Genomic DNA, 21,243 nt, shown 5'->3' with positions numbered 1-21,243 from the left:
AATCACTGCCCTACTCCTGCTGGCCACACCACTGCTGATCCAGGCCAGGATGCTGATGGTTCCTGTTTCATAATACAAGACAACAAAGCAGAACAAATGCAAAGGGTACTTGCAGCAGCATCAGAGCATCCCCCTACTCCAGCAGTAGATCACTGTAGTAGTAGCACTGCAATATGTCAAGAATTTCTTCCTACTCACCCATCTAAATCTCCTGTCTTCCCAGCTTAAAGCCATTGTCCCTTGTGCTGGCACCACCAGTCTCTCAGCGTGCCCCAGTGTGGTGCAGGAGGTGAGCAGCAGAAGCCATCTGAGAACAAAGCTATAACTTGTGTGAGCTTCAGCAGGGACTGCACCTGAACAAAAGGAGGCTGGACTCAGTTCTGATCCTTCACCCCACCTCATTTGGCTGGCAGGTTTAAGGCAGAGTGGGTGTGCCCCAAAGTGAAGAGGCATACGCACAGTTACTTTGTGTTTAAAATACTGCCGTGCTTCACCAGTCCAAAACCTGCCCAGGCCTGGCAGCTCCGCTGGAGGCTGTCCCTCTGCTTTAGCCACCTCTGCTGTGCTGCCACCTCTGTGCTTTAGCTGTGAGCAGTGCATAGCACAGCTCAGCTGCCAGACAGGCAACTGCCTGCTTCCACTATCGTGAAGAAATCAGCCACAAGGCCAAGAGCATTTGCTGGGTGCAAAAAGGCCTCTGCAATTACCACTTAATTGTCCTTCATGGGCTAGCACTGGGAGTCTCCTACTTTCCCCTTAAGGTTGCTCCCTCCTTCAGCAATTTTTCTTAACTGGCTACTTAATTAGTCTTCCTTCCTGGGCTTAATTGTAAATTTGTTTTGATTAATTAGCCTTAGAGCTGACTTGGCACTAACTGAAATACAGGAGCCGAGCTTAGTTTCTTCAGCACACAGGCTACTGCACCCTGGGGGAGCTCCCTCTTTGTCAGCAATAAAATTTCAAGTTCAGGTTGTGTTTGAACAAAACTTCTCCATAATTAACTTTCATTTCTTGTGATTGTTCCCCCCTGTACTACAACACCAAAAAAAGTGAGAATATAAAGAAAATGCAGTGAGTTGAGGCCTCAGGATGGCATGCCACGTTCACCAGCTGAATCCTGCCACTGGAGATGACTTCATGGTCTTCAACACAAGTGATCGCAGCACTAGAAAGAGCTCAACCCAAGAGTGCAGGTCACCAGCACAGACAGCTGTGCTCTCATGGCACCCACAGCAGCAAGGTTTCCCTCACCAGCCAGAGGTCACGTTCTACTCCTCCAAAATGCTCTTGGCTTTTGTTGAAATTCTTTGCACAAAACTAGACAGGCAGTCTGCAACACCTCCGGGCTGCCATAGCTCTTTGCTAGGTTTACAGCCCTCACATCACTCCTTTCCTCTCCCTCTTTAAGGCACATTGATTCCAGAAGACACCAACAGTGGTACCATGCCTCTGCCACCTTGAACAATCCTCCCTTCAGCTGCTGCTACTCAAAACACAGGAAAAGGCAAACAGCATGACCAGGAGAAAACGCAGTAAGCCATCTAAAGCACTGCCTGTTAAGAGCTGTTCCATCATCCTCTCAAAGAGCTGTCAAGAGTCCTGCACCTCTGCAGTTTTCAAAGTTCACAGAACACCAGGCTGGAAGGGACACCAAGGATCATCTGCTCCAACCTTCAAGTTCTTACGTGTCAAGCTGCAAAGAGCAGTCAAAGGTCTTCCTCAGGACATGAATGTGGTCTCCTATGGACACTTTCAGGTTTGCATCTCAGCTGAACAGTCAAGCTGAGGAAGCAAACACTTGGCTTCTTCCAGCTCCTTGTTTCAGTTCTTGTCCCTCTTTGTGCTCCAAACAAAACTGCAGAAGTGCAACGTAAATGCAGGCTTACAACCTTTCTATGGAATCACAGAATTGTTTTGCTTGGAAAAAACCTCTAAGATCAAGTCCAACTATCAACCTAACACCACCATGGCCATTAGACCATTCCACCAAGTGCCATGATGTCTACAAAGTACCCTGAGATAGCACAGGAGCTGTACAACACCAGCTTCCAGGACTTGCTCAAGAGAGGTAACTGAAAACAGTTTCTGTGCACAGAGCACAGCTGGCTCTGCAGCTTAGGACAGAGAGGCAGAGCAGACAGTGCACAACCAAGCTCCACACTTGTGTGCTCAGCGTCAGTGCCTGATCTCTCTGGCTGGGGCTGGCAGCTCCATAAGCAACATCAATTTCCAAAGCAGCAGTTTGAACCCCAAGAATGAAGACCACAGAATTACAGAATGTTGGAGACTGGAATGGACTTCCAGAGATCATCCAGCCCAACTCCCCTACCAAAGCAGGACCACCTAGGGCAGGTCACACAAGAACACATCCAGATGGGTCTTGAAAGCCTCCAAAGAATACTCCACAATCTCTCTGGGCAGCCTGCTCCAGGGCTCCAGCACCCTCACTCCAAAGAAGTTTCTCCTCATGTTGAGGTGGAACCTGCTGTGTTCCAGCTTGTCCTCATTGTTCCTTGTCCTAACAGTGGGCACCACCAAAAAGAGAGTGGCACCTTCATTTTGACACCCACATTTGTAGACGTTGGTAAGGTCCCTTCTCAGTCTTCTCCTCTCCAGACTAAACAGCCCCAGTGTCATAGGTTGAATTTTAATCTGCTGCTATTCAAACCCACCCTGCCTCACGCCAGCTTCACAATGAAAGCATCACAGGGCCTGAAACTCAGCTTGTAACACACGAAAGGCTTCCTGTACCAGTGGCTGCTTTTGGGTGCAAGGGTTGGGGCTTGGTTCTGCTGCCAGTGTGGCAGCAGGACAGGAAGGGCTGTGGAGTAGCTCCTGGCTTGGGATTTTAGCTCCCTGGCTTCTGCTGGCTGCTGCTTTCTGCAAACAGGCTGAGGTAATTGTGCACTGTTATTTGATATTAAACTCTTCTCCCAAACCAGAGGTTTTTTGCATCACTTCCCCACGCTTCCGTGTTGTAGGGAAAAGGCTGTGTCAAACCAGCACACCCAGGCCTCAGGCTTTCTTCTCAGGAGATGCTCACCACACTAGTTGCTGAAGCCAAGCACTTCATCGTGCTACTGCCTGCTGTTTGCATGTGCCTGGCTGGACTTTAGAAGGCAGAGCAGCTCTGGGCACTCCTTTTCACAGCCCTGCTCCCCAGTAATCTGCAGCCAGCTGTTCTGGCTGCTGACCAGCTACAGATTTCATCTTAGACTTGAGCCATGGGGAATCCCTCTGCTTGTCAAACCCTAAGGGGAGCTTTTCCATGCAAACTGAGAAACATTTGGCTTTGGGCAACTACATGTGTGAGCATCCACAGAGCAAGAGGATAGTCTGAAGGGTAAGTGTAGCAGCTTGGGAAGACATTGAGCTACAGCAGCTGCCCATGCCATTACAGGGGCATGCTCCATACCCTTCAGTCATGGATTATCTGCACTCAGTCACCACTTACAGTAAATCCTGCACAAGACAGCATGCAAGCAAGACTGCACATCAGCAGAGGTGTAAGAAATACTCCTTCCTGCTGAAGTGCCTCTACAGCTAAGCTGAAGTGAGGAAGTGGCTCTTCTGGGTTTACTGCACTGCCCAAGTGTCAAGCAGAAAGCATGTGCAGGTACCCAGTTCAGCTGTGTACTTCAAAAAAAAAAAAAAAACAGATGACACTGTGTGTGCCTCAGCAGCTTGTTTTATTGGTGAGCTGACTCTTCAGCAGTCACTCAGTTCACATCCTCTTAGTCTGATTTTACAAGTAGGGTGGTACCCACACATCTAACAGTTCTGCAGCTGTTCTGCCAGCTTAAGCTGCAAGAAAGTTATATTTGGTAAAACAGGAACAGCTTTGCAATCACATGAAACTACAGTAAGAGACTAAATAAATCCTACTAAACCAGGAACATTTTGTTTGTTTGTTTTTTATTTATTGTTTTCAAAGGGAGCAAAAACCTTCAACAAATCTGACTTTTTATTGTGGTGAGACATTGTCAGGTAAGCTCCTTAAAATAAGTCTTCAGTTGTCACCACAACATCTACCAGAGAACACAAACATGTACCTACTAAGAAAAAGCAGATGAAATATGTGACCCAGCTTTTGCTACCAGCTCTGTCAGTGGCTGTGGACAGAAAACAATGAACCAATAGCCACCAGGATGTGCACCACACAGTCAGCAGAAAAGGCCACCTCTCTTTCAGGAGAGTGACTCCAGCTTCACCCCACAGCAGGTAACCCTTTGGCCCAGTTTAGCACAAACCTGGCCTAGATCTCTGCTACTTGTGGAGGTGCTGTGCTCCATTGTAAGCAAAAAGTGGTGCCACACCTGTTAGAGCAACCTTAAGAATAGATATTGAAGCTACAGACCCCAAGGTGCTCTGCACAGGCTTCTACTTTAGCTTTTCCTCAAATGGTGTTGCCACAGACCTGTATGAAGCAATGGCAGCAGTGAGTAGAAGTTGGACTGCTCAGCAGCATAGCAAGTATGACAACAAAAAGAATCAGCCCTAGGCAGGAAGAAAAATGCTAACTCTCACTTTTCACAGGGTGCTTTCTTCTTTGCTTCTCTCCAATATCCCATTGGGTAAAGGGAAAACATTAAGACCATCCAAGGTTACCCATGGCCACTACTAGCCTGCTAGACACAGAACTGGAGGAAGTGGGAGCCAAAGGTGGACCAGGAAGATGTGTAACATCAGCTGCTTCTTCAGACTAAAAACCAACTTTTGTTTGTCACAGTGCACAACTCCACACTCACAGGAGGCCTGGAACTCAGAACATTCTCCTGCTCCTCCTCACACTACATTCAGGCCAAGGACACAGAAACAAGCTTTTTTCAACTGTCAAGCTAAACAAAAAAATGCAGCTGAGGCAAAGGGTGAACAACCTAACTCAATGCCTGCTGTGCACTAGTGTTGTAGGAAAAAGCTCTGAGCAAGGGCCTGCAGCTAGTAGCCCAGAAATGGCCTTAGCAAGGGTCACAGCAAAGCCCTCATGTCAGTGGAAGCTGATTTGCATCTCCCTGTAGCAGAAAGCTGCTGAATTTACCTCCATCCGTAACATGCTTTTCCTCTCCCTCTCAAAAACCAAGCCCTGCTGAACGTGAGCACCAGCTGTGCTTGAAGCCCCATCTAGTGAGGATTAGTGGAACTGTTGCTAAACTGCAGCAACATCCTGGGTATTCACACAGCTGGTTTTGCTACTTCAAAAATCCAAACCAAACTACTTTGAGATGGAGTCCAACTACAAAACGTTCTCTGCAATCTGTATAGAACGTTTGTCCCAAGAAACCAACTAGCCAGGAACAACAAAACCATCCAAACCATCCAGCTTTAAGTTACAGATTTTACCAGCTCCACCCTGTTTGTGGCACTCCTAGCAGCAGAAGTAGGAAAGCAGAGGCATTTGTGGCATGCTGACCTCGCACCTGCATTTGAACATCTGCCCCTTTCCAGCCTGTGTCAGGAAGAGGTCTGCACACAGATTGCTTCTGCCTAAGCAAACATCCTGAAGGACACATTTTTTTCTCATTTATTCATGACCCAAAAGAAATCTACTCCCAATTTTGCTGCCAAGTTGCAGTGGGGGGGGACATATCAGTGCCTAACACAACATACCAGATCTTACCAGAGCCCACCTAACCAAAACACACTGCTGGGCTGCAGCAGGCTGTCCTGAGCTCTGTCACAACGTCCATCCACACTTCCCTTAAGGGTCATGAGCTCCACAGTCCAGACATGTCACTAACCCCTTCACCCTTCACTAACCCCTATCAGTCCTTCTGATACCCAATCTGCAGGCAGGTAACACAATGCAGAGTCTCTTCCTTCTGAGATCCCCGGCCTTTGACATAACTGAGAAGTGGCCTCATTATGACTTTCAGCTGGAAGCAATGAGCTGATGGACTCAGAGAACACCAGGTCCATGCCCTGACCACTCAGATACACACTCAGGTGAGGAGTGGAGAATTTTTGGTCTAACATTAGCCCCGTACTGTTTTCCAGGTGGCAAACGTGCAGAGCTCTGCAGGCCTGAGGAGCTGAAAGCCTTCCAAACTAAATGTGCAGGTGGGTGAGATGCCCTCAAGCAGTGCAGACAGCATGGGTGCCCAGCTGGTAGCTGGTATGGCTCCAACACAGAAGGGACAATATTTGAATCCTGCTGACCTTGAAGACACCATTCGAAGCCCAACATTTAGAAAAGCTGCCACCCTCAAATTATTGTGAATTGTAATTAATTTTTTTTTAACTCTTCAGCTGCTTGCAAACGTTGAGCTTGGGAACCAAAAAGGATCTTAAAGGTCCTTTTGCACAGTCTGAACTTTGACAGCAAACAGTTTGCATCAAGACAGAGAAAGAAATAAATGGTATTGCACCTCTGCTCCATCTTCTCAGAGTTAAGTACAACCTAGCCATGGAAGGCCTGCCACAGAACTTCTGTGAAGCGTTTTCACTCTCAATCTGTGTGCACTAACCACAGGAAATACTGCTTGAAAGAGAAGGAGAAAACAAATCTCCAATACTATCTCCAGTTTCCCCTATCTATAAGGTCTCTCACAAAGGCCTGGTGACCTTGGTGTCCAAGCCCTCTTCTCAGACACGGGCGGCTGACGGGCAGCTGACTGGCAGCTGAAGGCTCAAGAGAAGCACTAAAGCCAAGTATCTTTCCTAATGCATATTCTAGATTTAGCATAAAGATGATGGCCAAGCCTGTTTGCAAGATCAGTATTCAATCAAGTTCCTACAGTTCACAATCCAACTTTCCTTACCTTCTAGGATAGCAGTGACCATGGAAAGAAAGTACCCTACCAGAATAGCTTAGTTTATCCTTATCTTCAGCCAGAAGGAACCTTGAAGAGCTTGGAAGACAAATGCTATGGATACCATCTGCTGTCTAGACTTGGCTTCTGGAGTACTCAGTATAATTAGTTTTCCCAAAACTCCTCATTATACTTCAGGAACACAGCAAGCAAAACAAATGGAGATACTGAAGTGTTAGTCTTGGCAGTGACCTATGGCTGTGACACAAGATGAAGCTATCAACAACTTTCAGAGCTAATCAAGCCACAGCTTCCACACAACTGATCAGCTCATCCTTGAGAGCCCCCACTTTGCAGTCAGAACTTTAGGCACTAATCATACATCTGCTAGACAAGAAGAGACTGCTATTAACGTATTAGAAGGTGGCTAGGCACAAGCATTCCAGCAGCCCGCTCCCAGACAACAATTACTGGAATGGCAACAGCATATAAGAACATTTCAGTAGAATTCTTCTGAACAGTCTTGCACCAGACAGACATTGAGACAGCAACTGTAGCTGAAGACATCAAAAATGTTTCAAGTGCTAAGCATCTTTAGGGAGACAAGGCATATAAACAGGGTTTGGAACAACGACAATGTGTTTTATTCACAAATTTGTACAGAGATCTTTGTGTCTTTGGATGGCACAAGACCAGTAACTGATGCAGAGTGAGGACCCTCAGTATGTCATTTCAGTTTGACAGCAAACTATTGAGGTTCTCTTGAGTTTGCTCTCAACTGATCTCAGTTGCTCTGTATGAGTTTGCAGTGTTAAGTTGGGCCCACTCAAAACAGTTCTTGTATGTAAAAAGAACTTCAGAACATACAACAGCTTCAGTAGAGTTCCAGCAAACTTCTCTGCACCAAGCTCTTCACCTGTCCTTTTTGAGTTGTGTGAAGAGAAGAACACTTTCTTCATCCAGAAGATTGCGGATGTTGTATCTGTTTCCTACAAACAAAACCAGAGAAGGTTTCCTTTAGAAGCCACTAGGAACTCTTGACAGTGAGGGTGGTGAGACACTGGAACAGGTTGCCCAGGAAGGTTGTGGATGCTGGATCAGGCCTTGAACGAGCTGGTCTAGTGGAAGGTGTCCCTGCCCATGGCAGCCATGGGAACTGGATGATCTTTGAGGACTTAGAGCAGTGACTGGAAACTGCCCAGCAGAGAAAGTCCTGAGGGTGTGGATGGGCAGCAGCTGAACATAAGCCAAGGTGTGCTGAAGTGGCCAAGAAGGCCACCAGCGTCTTGGCCTGGATCAGCAATACTGTGCCAAACAGGACGAGGGCAGTGATTGTCCCCCTGTATTTGACACTGGTGAGGCTGCACCTTGTGTCCTGGGTTCACTTTTGGGGCTCTCACTACAAGAAGGACATTGAGGTGCTAGAGCAGGTTCAGGGAAGGGCAAAGCTGGTGAAGGATCTGGAAAAGAGGTCTTGTTCCAGCCTGTCCAGTTTTCTCTGCAGAGCCATCCTACCCTCCAGCAGATCAACACTCCCTCCCAGATTAGTGCCATCTGCAAGCTCACTGAGGGTGTCTCAGTCCTCTGATCCAGATCATGGACGAAGACTTTTAAGAGAAGTGGACCCAGCACTGAGCCCTGGGGAACACCACTGGTGACTAGCCACCAAGTGGATTTAACTCCATTCTCCACCACTCTTTATGCCTGGCCATTAGCCAGTTTTCCAGGCAGCAAAGTGTCCACCTATCCATGTCACAAGCAGCCATTCATTCCATCTCAGAAGGGCAAAATCAGAGGTCTAAATTCTCCACAACTCACATCAAGTGACCAACCCATGCAACAAGATATTCTAAAACCCCTCTATATTAAGCACAAAGTATAAAATATATGGAACTGATCCAAATGTTTTTTTTTCATAATTTAAGGTGTATTAAAAAAGCAAAAATTAGGGGCAGAATCAGAATACCAAGACCAATTCGCTCACAGAACTTGGTAGTGTCATCCAAACCTTAGAGGTCAGCTCCCACAAGCAAGCAGCATTTGTATCACTGTGGTCAAAGATTGAGTCATCAACCCATGTCTAGTGTTGGGTCACTTTCTTTACAACCCTACACCTTCCCACTCTCTACCCAAACTTATCTCTTCCTAGCATTCAGCTGGGGTTTTTCCCAGCTTGCTAATCAGCCTCGTCCATCTCCAAATAGCTGGTTTTAAACACGTGCACTTACCTGCTGGAACATAGAAGTAGTCCCCTGTAGTCAGGTAATACGATGTCTGATGTAAGGTAGTGATAATTTTGCCATAGATAACATGGAAAACCTTAAAGAAGGCCAAAAGGTTCTAAGATTAGCAAACATCTCAGAAAGTCAGCCAAGAGAAGATGCTTTCCTCCATGTGTTTAACAAATGATTCATTCATGCATCATGTCTTTATTTGCATTATAGGGGAAAAAAAACCCTAGAAAAAACCGTCAGCTGCATGTGCTGCTTCTAAGCAGCCTAGGACCTGCTGTTCCCATGCCCCCTCTTGAAAGAGGAGCAGAGTTTACTTACTATGGTATCCATGTGCACACACTGGTGCCCCTTCTCCTTGAGTGGTTTCAAAATCAGTTTCCCAGTGGCAAAAGCAGATGTATTCAGGTGTTTATAGATTTCTACTGTTTCATCCTTGAAGAAGCACGAGTGACGCATTTCAGTGGTGACACATTCTGCAAAAGAAGCCCATGGGATGAACATCCATGCCAAGGCAGGAAGAGTGTTTCCTGCTCAGTGACTATGTGTTATGAGGAGTGTCTGAGGAAATTGGGGTTGCTCAGTCTGGAGAGAAGGAGCCTGAGGGGAGACCTCATTGCTCTCTACAACTCCCTGTAGGGAGGTTGGAGCCAGATGGGGGTTGGTCTCTTCTCCCTAGGAACAAGCAATAGCACAAGGTAGCACTGGCCTCAAGTTGCACCAGTGGAGGTTTAGGTTGGATGTTAAAAGCAACTTGTTGACTGAAAGGGTTCTCAAACACTGGCACAGGCTGCCCAGGGAGGTGGCTGAATCCACATCCCTCGAGGTGTTTCCAAGAGGCAGAGATGTGATACTGAGGATCATGGTTTAGCACCAGCTTTGACAGAGTTAGATGCTGGTTGGAGTGGATGATCTTAAAGGACTTTTCCAACCCAAACCATCTCATGATTCCATTAAATTAAATCCATCATGTATTGTTTCAGTGAAACACCACCAAGAGCTAGACTATATTTAGCTACAAAATCAGGATGCTTTTTGTGCTCCATCAGAATTTTCTCCCTGAAAGCAACAAACATTTCAAGAGCTCACTGTTTTATGCCCAGTTTTGTATCTTAGCAATCTAAAAAGTCAACAGATAATTCAGCCATCCCCTCAACTCACCTAGAGGTACTTCCTCATTTGTGACTGGGTCCAGTACAATGGTTGGCTTAGCAGTATCGCCCAGGCTATGATCCAAAACCAGAGGTTCCTCCTTTCCTGGGAAGATCATAAAAAAAAAAAAAACCCAAAACATAAACAGATTTTTTTTTTCCAAACATAGAGTGATTATTTAACCACTGCTTTCTCACAGTTGTAGATTTTGTAGATTTCACATAGTAAATACTTAAATTTGTTCAAGTGACTATGAAGACTGAATGCACTTTCTTCAAATAAAGGAAACCATCCATAGCAATGCTTTGAAAACATCATGTGTAATAGATAATGGAGTCACCAAATCCTAAAGAACTTTCCAGAGGAATGCCAACTATTTGTCTTCTGCCATTAGTGGCAGTAGAGTAAAAAGGATCTGAGTTTTAGAAGTGCTTTTGTAAAAGAAGATATTGAGAATAAAAACCCCATGGTGAACTCTGAAGAGCAGGTTATTTCCCTTTCACCTGCTGCTGACTTAAGAGCTCAACTGCACAAAATCATAAGCACAGGCTGAGTTTTCCTTCTTCTCAAGCAATAATACTGCAGGAATCTCATTTTTTCTTGTAAATCAGAAAACTCTTTCTTTAAAAAGGATTTCTCCAGAGAAGGAATAGCCTAGGAGCTGATGAAAACCTCACATTTTCAAATAGAAGAGATGCTAGAGAATGTTCAAGACAGAAGACCAGATCGAAAGCTCTCCTGCAGAAATCTGCAAAGAAGGCAATTTTAGCTGCATGCTGCATGGTAAATTTTCTCAAATGCAGTCAAAACAATCATGTTCAGAGCAAGCTTTTGAGGTTGTTCAGCCTGGAGAAGAGAAGGCTCTTGGGAGACTTTAGAGGAGCTTCCCAGTGCCGGAAGGAGAGCTGGGGCGGGACTTTTGACAAGGGCTTGGAGTGATAGAACAAGGGGCAATGGCTTTGAGCTGGAAGAGGAGAGATTGAGACTGGAGATTAGAAAGAAATTCTTTGGAGCGAGGCTGGTGAGGCACTGGAACAGGTTGCCCTGGGAGGCAGTGGATGCCCCCTCCCTGGAAGTGTTTAAGGCCAGGGTGGATGAAGCCTTGAGCAACCTGGGCTAATGGAAGGTGTCCCTGTCCACGGCGGGGGGTTAGAACTAGATGACCTTGAATCTCCTTCCCTACCCCACCCAACCCATTCCATGAGTCTATGATTACAAGTTATGTACTTTTTTTTAAGTATCCAAATGGGGAAAAAAAAAAAAATCTGTTTTCATACTGCTTTTAGCTCTTTTCGGCTTGCGACGATCCTTCCTCTGATTCATCTTGCTCTGAGGTTCTGGACAAACTACTCCAGTAACCACAAGATTTCCTGAAAAAAAAAAAAAAGGCAAGTTAAACAGAGGTCACTAACTCAACACAACCAACAAGCCTTTCGGCTGCAAAGAAATTTCCTTTGAAGCTGAACTCTCCAGATAGCTTTAAAAAGCCAAACCAACCAAAAAACCTTTTCAATATGAAGTATAGTTTGGAGTACAATGCAGCTTGAGCCTTTTTGAAAAGAATTTGATCATATTTCTGCCAAAGAACATTTCAGAGAGTCATGACATGAGAGTCAATTTTTAAGGCAAAACATCGACAACAAACATCCAACACAAGGAAATACTATTTTCCAGCAGAATTAATTAGGAAAGGACTAAATTAGGCTGAACTGTCAGAAGAAAAAAATGCCCGAAAACAAGATCTATTCTCTCACTGAAGGAAATTACCAGTGAGACTGGATAAATTACAGTATCTGTTGTGGAGAACAATCAACACACAGAGAAGTGCTCCAAGGAAGGATCCAGCAGATTGTCTCATTTTCTGCTACCATACAGAATCTTTGATGTAGGAAACCTCCCAGCAGAAAGAAACTGGTTTGATCCTCCCTAAATGGTTCAGACAAGAGCACTTCAGATGCTCTCCTAATACTATTTCTGACACAGGGGTATGAGGAGAGAAAAAGTCTGCATGAAAAGCTGCCTGAATAGCTGGAGACCATAAATAATCAGTGCTTTTTAACTGACCGAGCAGCAAGCATCTCAAAGCTTGATGGCACAGCCACCTACAGATTTCTCCTCACTGCACTGGCAGAAGCAAGCCAATAGGTCTCGTGGAGCTCCTACCTGAAGGACTCATTGCATAGTTCACCCGCTCTCCTCGCCAGTACTCCAGAGGCTTCAGTCGGATCCTCTTTGTCCGCCGCACATTAGGAGTGTTGGAAGGCATTACTAATTCAGGGGATGGAAGCATTCACAGAAAGCATGAAAGGTTAAGTCAGACATAGAAAACATTTCACCACCCTTTCCTCTTGTTCTCTATCAGGGGGCAGCACTTCCCAGATGATATTTGTACCACATTGCTATCGAGACAGGAAAAGGGAATCGAGTACTGCCAAAAGCCTTTTTTTTTTTTTTTTTTTTTTTTTGCATCACTCATTCCTCAGGGGACTCAGGCACAAGGAACAGCAAAAGATGCCACACCTCTGAGAGCAAAACTCTCAACTAAGACTAAGAACCCTGCCTATATCCCAGGGATTTTGGGGAAAAAGCACTGCCGTGGCTGTGGCAAAAGGAGAGCAATAGGCTACAGAAGCAGCCCCTCCTCTTCTTAAGTCCCATGTCCAGGGTCCAGAAGAGAAGCACTTTGGCCAGCAGACACCTCACACATTTCCAAGCTTTCTCAGATACTTATCTTCATGCTTACTTGCTGTTAATCTCAGCTTCCAATTGTTCTATGCTGCCATATATGAGTACAGTAAGACTATTTTACTGCCTGTCAGAAAGTTTATTCTTAACAACAAAGCCCTTAAGAGCTGGGAGCACGCCAGTCAAGAATATTTAAATGCTGTAAATAACGAAGCTTGCTGAAATCAGTTTTCAAAGGTAGACAGCTCTAGTGCTGTGCATAAAATAATAATGAAGGAAATAAAACCCAGTAAAACCAGACTAGTGTGGGGTTACACTGAACTGGATGCAGATTGTCGCATCTTTTCCAGGGGTCAGGCCACCACAGAAGGCAGGTTACTTGCCCCACAGTTACACTGTGCAAAACCAATTCAGACTGTTAGTGTGCTGTAAGCAATGTCTTGGCTCAGTATGAAATGAAGCTCTGAAATGTGAGAGGTAAAGGCAATCGTTGAATCCAGTGATAAAAAAATAAACAATACAACTTTTTCTGAAGTTCACTAAATTTTTTTTTTTTTGAGGGGAAATGGCCTGAAATTGTGCCAGGGGATGGTTAGGTTGGAGATTAGGAAAAACTTCTTTGCTGCAAGAGTGGTCAGGCATTGGAACAGGTTGCCCAGGGAGGTGGTGGAGTCACAGTCCCTGGAGGTGTTCAAGAAATGTGTGGACATGGCACTTGCGGACATGGTTTAATGGCCATGGTTAGGATGAAGGTTGGACTGGATGATCTTGGCGGTCTTTTCCAAGGGAAATAATTCCATGATTCTAAAAATCAGTGCAGGGTTACAGCATTCTGAAGAACCTAGCAAGCCTTATCTATAAATACTTATCAACATAAGAACCCACTTCTAGCTGTTTTCTTGTGTCTCCTTCGGCAAAGCTCACATCAAGCTGGAAATGCACTTGGATTTATGCACTCACATTAAGGTATTTGACAGTATCTTACCTATCTTATGACTTGTTGATTTGTCTGAAAACGGAGCTCTTACTTGAAAATCCAAGTCTTCATAAACATCTGAAAATAGAAAAAAACCACCAGTACAGGCATTTGCTATTCCTGACTTTTACTGGATAGTCCCACTAGAAACAACCAAAGGTATTAAAAGCAGAAGGCCCAATATGTTCCCAACTAAGCCGTTTTTCTTTAAGCAGTTATGAAACTCACTGTAGACAAACAGTGTAATTCACTTTGTAAACAGCGCAAGCTGGAAAATACAGGAAAATACCTGAAGGGGGCTACAAGAAAGCTGGGGAGGGACTTTTGACAGGGGCTTATAGTGACAGGATGAGGGGCTATGGCTTTGAGCTGGAGAGAGGAGACTGAGACTGCAGATTAGGAAGAAATTCCTTCCAGTGAGGGCAGTAAGACACTGGAACAGATTTCCCAGGGAGGCTGCAGATTCTCCCTCTCTGGAGGTGTTCAAGGCCAGGTTGGATGGGACCTTGAACAACCTGGTCTAGTGGAAGGTGCCCCTGCCCATAGCAGGGTGTTGGAAATAGATAACCTTTAAGGTCCCATCCAACCCAAACCATTCTATGTTTCTGAACTCTGCTACACACTTGGATAGAAACATGGCCACAGCCAATATAGTCTGCATGTCTTACTCTGAACAAACTGAACACAACAGGAATTGCTGTACTGTCGAGAACAGCTTCTAGGAAGCTTCTACATCAAAATACAGGTAACACCAACTTTAAACATTACCTGGAGAGAAACTATCCTGTTTAGAACACTGACTGCCAGAAGCAAATCTGTTGCCATCTTCTAGAACAGGCCCACTTCAAAGGTAAAAGGAAACAAAAAAAGTTTAATGAGTCAAAGGAACATTACAGCACTACCAACAACAGCAAAGTTCAGGCTTTTCCAGATTGTGTGTTGTGGCTTTTTCCTTCTAAACATCTGTCTGTAAAAATGAGGCACTGAAATAAATGACTGAGTTTGGATTGCATATCAAGCTACAAACCTTCTTTAACAGCAGCTTTTTCAGTACAGTTGCTGGTATTTTTTTGTTGCAAAATCACACACTAATGTGGAAGAAAGCCTCCAAGGAAAAAATAAAACATCCCCAAAGCCAAGAAACTTATACTCCTCATTCATGGTAGGAAGAAGAGTTATATTAGACTATTACCTGTATTAGCATGGTATTTAAATACCTGGGGCTTGAAGCACAATCCCTGTCCTACTGGGTTCTTTGCTAGTAGAACACAGAAGGCAGTAGTAGCACCAAAGAGCTAACCTGGCTCAGAGGGAAAGAAGCGGGATTCACTACAAGTGTTACAAATAGCTCATGAAATTACCTTGCACAACTGCTGGCCTTCTCAGCTGCAAAGGAATCTCTGGAAGAGAAAACAATTACGTTTGCTGTTAAGTCAGTTTTACTTACTGAAAGGAACCTGTAAAGTCACCAGTTTTGCCTAGGGAACAGGTTCATAATAGACACTTTAAAATACAACTTTAAAAAGCAGTGCACAGAGCAGTGATTAAAAGTTCAATTAGGCTAGTTAAAGAAGCTTCCTCTTTTGGTTACCACCCATTAGTATAGTTACTGACATAAAATTGTGGTAGCTCAAGGGTTAAACACTGCATTTTCTCAATTTCTCAACAAAGTAACAAGCCTGACAGGGAAGTTATTCTAGGTGGGGTTGTGTGAGTATCTTCCAACACCTGAAACAGGGCTTCTAGAAAACTGGGGAAGGACTTTTGGCAAGGGCTTGTAGTGACAGGATGAGGGGCAATGGCTTTGAGATGGAAGAGGCGAGATTTAGACTGGGTGAGCGTGGTGAAAATGGAGCAGGTTGCCCAGGGAGGTTGTGGATGCCCCCTCCCTGGAAGTGTTCAAGGCCAGGCTGGATAGGACCTTGAGCAACCTGGTCTAGTGGAAGGTGTCCCTGCCCATAAGCAGGGGGGTTGGAACTGGGTGATCTTTAAGGTGCCTTCCACTGCAACCCATTCCATAATTCTATGAATCTCTGTCTTTTTCCTTGTTCTTAAATTGGATCTGTTACTCAAAAGAAAACTTTATGACTCCAGCTCAAGTTTCCTTATGTAGAAGCAGACACTAAATTTGGCACCTTTGAGGACAAGATGTTGACTACAGCACTTGGCCTCTCTATTCACCCAGTCTGCAACCAACCAATAGTTGAAGTGGGACATTGCTGCTTAAAAGCTAACAAGCTGTGTTCAATTGCAAGCCTACCAAGGTGTAGCATGCTTGTGAGAATGACATAAAAAGCTTACTGTGGTCCATGCTGCACATGACGTTTCCTTTTGGTGCTTTTCACTTTCACATCTGCTAACTTCTGTTTCTCCTTTGCTGCGCCCTTGCTGTCAGAACCCATGTGAGACTCGGCGTTCTCAGCATCTAAGAAAGCACCTTCACTGTCTCTGTGACAGAGCTTTTGGGGAGCCTTCTCTGAAGACTTGGCTGGCAATTGTTGCACTTCAGAACACTTTACTCTGTCTATGAGATACTGCAGTGCTTTTACAAGACTTCTGTTAGTTGCATCATCACAAGACTCCAGTACTTGCAATATATTTTCAGATTTGGTCAACTTCTGACTAGTGGGAGTCTGTAATTTCTGGTGGGGGAGTGATGTAAACTCTTCGGTCAGTTTTGCAGGCTCTCTTTCCATCTCTTCTTCACCAGGTTCACTGTCAGAACTCTCCTCTATTTGTATCCGAGGTTTTTTATTACTACTTTTCTTGGCAGATATTTTAAGCTTCTTCCTTGGACTTCCTGCCTGTCTTTTAGCCACTAGAGCTTTTGGAGGTTTCTGCTTAGCAGTTTGTTTCTTGGGATCTAAATGCTGAGAAGCTTTTGAAGCCAAATGCAGATTCTTGGAAGACTTGAGATTCTTCTTAGGAGACACAGTCTGCTCTCGATGATGCCCAGCTGAGGGCACAGGTGAATCCCTAACTGGAGTCCCCCTTGGTTTATGTTGTTCTGCATCAGATGCTTCTGTTTCCAGTTCAGGCTGGGGCAATGTCAGCTTGTCAGCGCCTGGTTTCCTGGACCTCTCCCTTTTCTGCTTTGGAGTGCCTTGCCTAATGGCAGGTTTTTCAGTCTTTCCTATCAATACACAAAATACTTGGACATTAATATCTTTTCTCATTAAACCCGAAGATGTGTTGACATCTGAATGCATAAAAATAAACCAAATGGTAGTAAAAGTATCACAAAATCAGATTTTCCCCTGATGGTTACTAGAAGGCTTTCTCTGAACTATGGTGTAAAAAAATTCAAACCAGAATTTTTTTTGTCCTTCCAGTATTTCCTAGCAGACAGGAAAAGAAGGACAGGAACATCACAGACTGCTTTCCAGCTTCCACTGCTCCTGCTATGAAGCCCTTCTCAGGTAACTCCCCAAAGCAGTTCAAAGCATTACTTTTAACCTCCGTTCTACAGAGAAAGGAGCAAAAGCTGTTGGGTACCTACCTCCTTTGTCTGCTCATAAGCAAAGGTAACACTCTTAAATTTTAATGTCCCAACAGGAAGGGGTCTGCAGGAGAACGAAGACAATCTGTCTGTCTTATATGCACCAAACCTAACAGTGCAGCTTAAAGATAAATCAGGAATCCAGCAATGTCTTTCACTTACTTTATCCTTATTTTACAGTAAACCACCACCAAAAAGTCCAGTAACCTGACCTGGAAGAAGAAGTTTGAAGACCTCTCACATAACTTACCCATACGAGTACTGCTTTGCCGTGGAGATTTAAGGACCTTTCCTTCACTGTTACAGTCTGCCTCTGATTCTGATGCTCTTCTGAAGTCCAATACTCTGACATCCAAGTCATCTCCTTGCCATTCAGTAAGTACTTCAGCCTGTATTTTTCTCTTCTTCCCTTTCCTACTCTCTGTCTTCTTTTTGGAGGGCTGAGATTTGGAAACGGGACTTGCAGAGGTGTCTTTTTTTAATTTATTGTTCTTACGGGATATCGAAACCCAAAACTTAGAAGATGCATCAACCGATTCATCAATTAAAAATTCACATTCATCTTCTATTTCAATGTCTTGATCTTCCGCAGGAGGAGATGATGGTGGTGGTATTGGGGCTGAATACCTAAAGAGGGACAAATAGCTCACAACATTTGGAATGGAAAAATGAATTTTCAGCCTTGCAAATCTAGTGGTGACTCCAAAGCATCTAAATATGCTACAGTGTGTTCCACAGATGAGCTAAAGTTCACCATTCACTGCCATTTAGCTTCCAAAAAGAGCACAAGGCCTACTTCTTGCTACTTTGGCCTCATACTCACATTTCATCATTTCTCAGGTGCTCGGCAGTCACCCTCCCATCTAATCAGTCAGATCCATCTTAGCTCTAAGAAAGACTGCTTGATCATTGCTAGCTTCAAAGCACAAAAGGCTCTTCTGTTTTACTCAACAAAACATCTGAAGAGCAGAGGGCTGGAGCACCTCTCCTGTGAGGACAACCAAGTGTTGGAGTTGTTCAGCCTGGAGCCTCTCAGAATTTGAAGGGGGTTACAGCAGAGCTGGGAAGGGACTGTTAACAAAGGCATGGAGTGACAGCTTAAAACAGAAGAAGCTGGATTGAGATTAGACATAATAAGAGAATTCTTCTCCATGAGTGGTGAGGTACTCAAACAGGATGCCCAGAGAAGCCGTAGAAGTTCCAAGCCTGGAAGCGTTCAAAGGCAGGTTGGATGGGGCCTTGAGCATCTTGGTCTAGTAGGAGGTGTCCCTGCCCAGGGACTAGATGACTTTTAAGGTCCCTTCCAACCCAACCCATTCCATGATTCTATCATCTCTGGATGATTCTGAAACCTTATTCAGGAGCTACTTACCTGTAGACAAAAGCAGCAGCACAAAAATCCTGACAGCACAAAACTTTTGAACAGCCATTCAAAGCCTTTCTGAAGCAGCATTTTTCAGTAATATTAGACCATCCCAAAGTATTCTCCCAGACTATGTTTACAGACAAAAGGGTGTTGGTCCAGAATTCAGGACTGAGTTACTTTACTAGCAATTTTGTTCAGGAGAACCTCAGGACAAACCTTTTTCCAAGTGCTCCTGTTGTTACAGCTGCTAAGACAGCTGAAATGAAAGAATTTCTGTTTGCAGGAGACTTAGTATTGCCTTCTCGTTCTTGCACAAGGACAACATTCTCATCTCTCCCAGTCTGAGGTCCTTCTAAATTTTCAACTTCCAGGTGGATATTCACCGCAGCAGGACTGTTTTGGTCATCAAAATGTAACCTGTGCAAGAGAAACAGCATTCAAATATGGTGCTAATAGTGCTGAGTGCATACTAAAGTCTCATGTGGATGGACAGATGCTCTTATTTTCTCCTGCTGACAGTGCCACACTTCTTATGAATGAGCTTCCATTTTGGTGATTTGCTGCAACACCAGTTAGCAGCACTACTTCCCAGCACAGCAGCAAGTGTCCAAATCAATGAGGCGACATGGCCATGGTCAGCTTCTGACTCCAGATCAAAGCAAGGACTGCTCATACAAGCAGCAAGACAAATCCCCAATTTTCAGAGAACAAGCTTCAGAGTGTTTCCTAAGTGCACTCGCTTCTGAATCTCACTCCATCTGTGGGACTCAATGGGATCAGGGTCAGTTACTACTATCTCCCACAAATCCAGCCCTGCACTTGGGCACTACACTTTATCAGGAGACTAATGAAAAACAACCCTGACCTTTCTAAACCCAGACATGGACATTTGCTAATAAGCTTGGATTTCCTTTTTTTTTGCATTTACATTTCTGATTTCAAACTCCTAACCACTGTGTTAATGTACACTAAGGAGGACAGACAACACAAGGCACACAGCATCACCACTACCACGTTCAGCTCTACTTACACATGTCCTGGAGAAGGCTTTGGTTCCTCCAAAGGAAGGGGTGATTCAACAGACCCACGATCATCCTCACAGTCTTTAGCAGGACTTAAGCGCAGTACATCATCATTTTCTAACCTGTTACTTGCTTTTCCTTCAGACACAGGAGACTCTGTCTTCTTAGAAACAGATACATAATCACACGTTCCAGGCTTCAGGCTTGCCTCATGGGACCGTTCTGCCATATATATAGGAAAGGTTTAATTCTTTACTCAAAACCTTAAATCCCCAGAAATAGTTACCCTGAAAAAACATTAATTCAATAACAGTGCAACCAACCTCTGCTCCTGATTGCTTTTAGTGGTGATGCAGGCAAGGACTCTGGAGAATTATAGGCTTCTTTTAACCCTGCCGTTGGCTGCTATCAATAGTGAATGATGAAACAAAACATATTGGATAAAGCAACAGGTTTTTGACAGAAACACAAATTTCGGCAGAACACGGTATGATTTCCTTCCCTTAGTTCTCACTCCTTAGAGGAAGAGTTCTATTTTAACTGAACACTTCAACTTGGCATCACAAGACTTTTAAAGCTACCTGTAAATTTCCAATCACAGATCAAAGAATGTGTGCAGTAAAAATCAATCTGCAGCTTTGAACAGACATGCTGCTAGCCCACAGGCAAGCCACTTACTCTTTCATTAGACTGAATTAAATGACTTGGTTCACCTATGTTAAGTCAGATCAAGGGATTGCAAGAATCACTTTGAGATTATGTAGTATTCTAACATCACACTAAAGCAAATATCAATATAAAAGAAGGCTGTTCTCAACACTACTATGAGGAGAATACCCTGTTTTTACCAAAAACTGTTATAATCACAATATTGAAGCTAAACACACAGACTACATTGCTGGCATCATTCTCTCTACATGTTAAACAAGTCCTTCAACCTGTTACAGATACACGAAGTTACTGTACAGATAACTTTACCAGGAGCTGACAAACTGCATTCATACAAGAACCACCTTACTATCGATCAGACAGCTAAGAACTGTGTCCATGCATCTGGCAAAGCGACTGAAATCAGTTGAGTCGAAGACAGTCACATCGCCACCACCAGTTATAAGAAGCATGCTTTAACCTGAGACCATGAGAAATGTAACTACTCCAGACAAAAAGCTGGAAAAGTTTTTGTTAGCAAAAACCCAAGAAAACAAGCTACTACATAAATCTAGTTACAGAATATTTACTGCTAGAGCACAACAAAAGAAAAACCATTAGCAACAGCTATTACAGAAGGGTAAATCACAGCATATATGCTGAAATGAGTGACATAGGGAGCTCAGGCATCCAGCACTCACATAAAATTCAATCCTGCAGAACTAAACTGGTAACCAAGTGAAACTGTGCCCAACACTACACTGTGACACTGCCATAGCTAATTTACCCTCTGCTTGTGTACCGAAGTCCTCTTCTCATTTTGGACAATAGGAGTCGAGCAGCGGGTTGCACTTGGAGAGCATATTGTGAGATTATCATCACAGCCTGTAAAGAAAAAGCTATAAACAAAGGATT

The 21,243-nt window shown here is 44.3% G+C and overlaps 1 protein-coding gene across 1 annotated transcript; it reads right to left on the bottom strand.

Annotated features, from left to right (window-relative positions):
* Window positions 1-4,697: 4,697 nt before the first annotated feature.
* Window positions 4,698-20,801, bottom strand: CENPC (centromere protein C). Its single transcript, XM_054382958.1, has 15 exons — window positions 20,699-20,801; window positions 19,743-19,818; window positions 18,971-19,075; window positions 17,637-17,919; window positions 16,095-16,831; window positions 15,155-15,193; window positions 14,562-14,635; window positions 13,803-13,871; window positions 12,296-12,400; window positions 11,410-11,502; window positions 10,142-10,237; window positions 9,302-9,456; window positions 8,978-9,068; window positions 7,666-7,738; window positions 4,698-4,755 (listed from the first exon to the last, which is right to left on the bottom strand). The coding sequence occupies exons 1-15, from the start codon at window positions 20,799-20,801 to the stop codon at window positions 4,698-4,700; spliced, it is 2,157 nt and encodes a 718-aa protein (XP_054238933.1).
* Window positions 20,802-21,243: the final 442 nt, after the last annotated feature.

Source organism: Indicator indicator, chromosome 8 (assembly GCF_027791375.1).
Source record: "Indicator indicator isolate 239-I01 chromosome 8, UM_Iind_1.1, whole genome shotgun sequence".
NCBI classification, from domain to species: domain Eukaryota; kingdom Metazoa; phylum Chordata; class Aves; order Piciformes; family Indicatoridae; genus Indicator; species Indicator indicator.
Note: the sequence above shows the minus strand (reverse complement) of the source record. Positions and strands in the feature narration are given on the sequence as shown.

Coding starts and splice junctions, on each gene's coding strand:
- CENPC (XM_054382958.1), bottom strand. CDS start 20,801: ATGCTTCTTATAACTGGTGGTGGCGATGTGACTGTCTTCGACTCAACT. Junction 15,194..16,094: donor CATGTGCAGCATGGACCACA/GTAAGCTTTTTA, acceptor TTTCTCTTCCAG/AGATTCCTTTGCAGCTGAGA. Junction 9,457..10,141: donor AAATGAGGAAGTACCTCTAG/GTGAGTTGAGGG, acceptor CTTCTTTTGCAG/AATGTGTCACCACTGAAATG.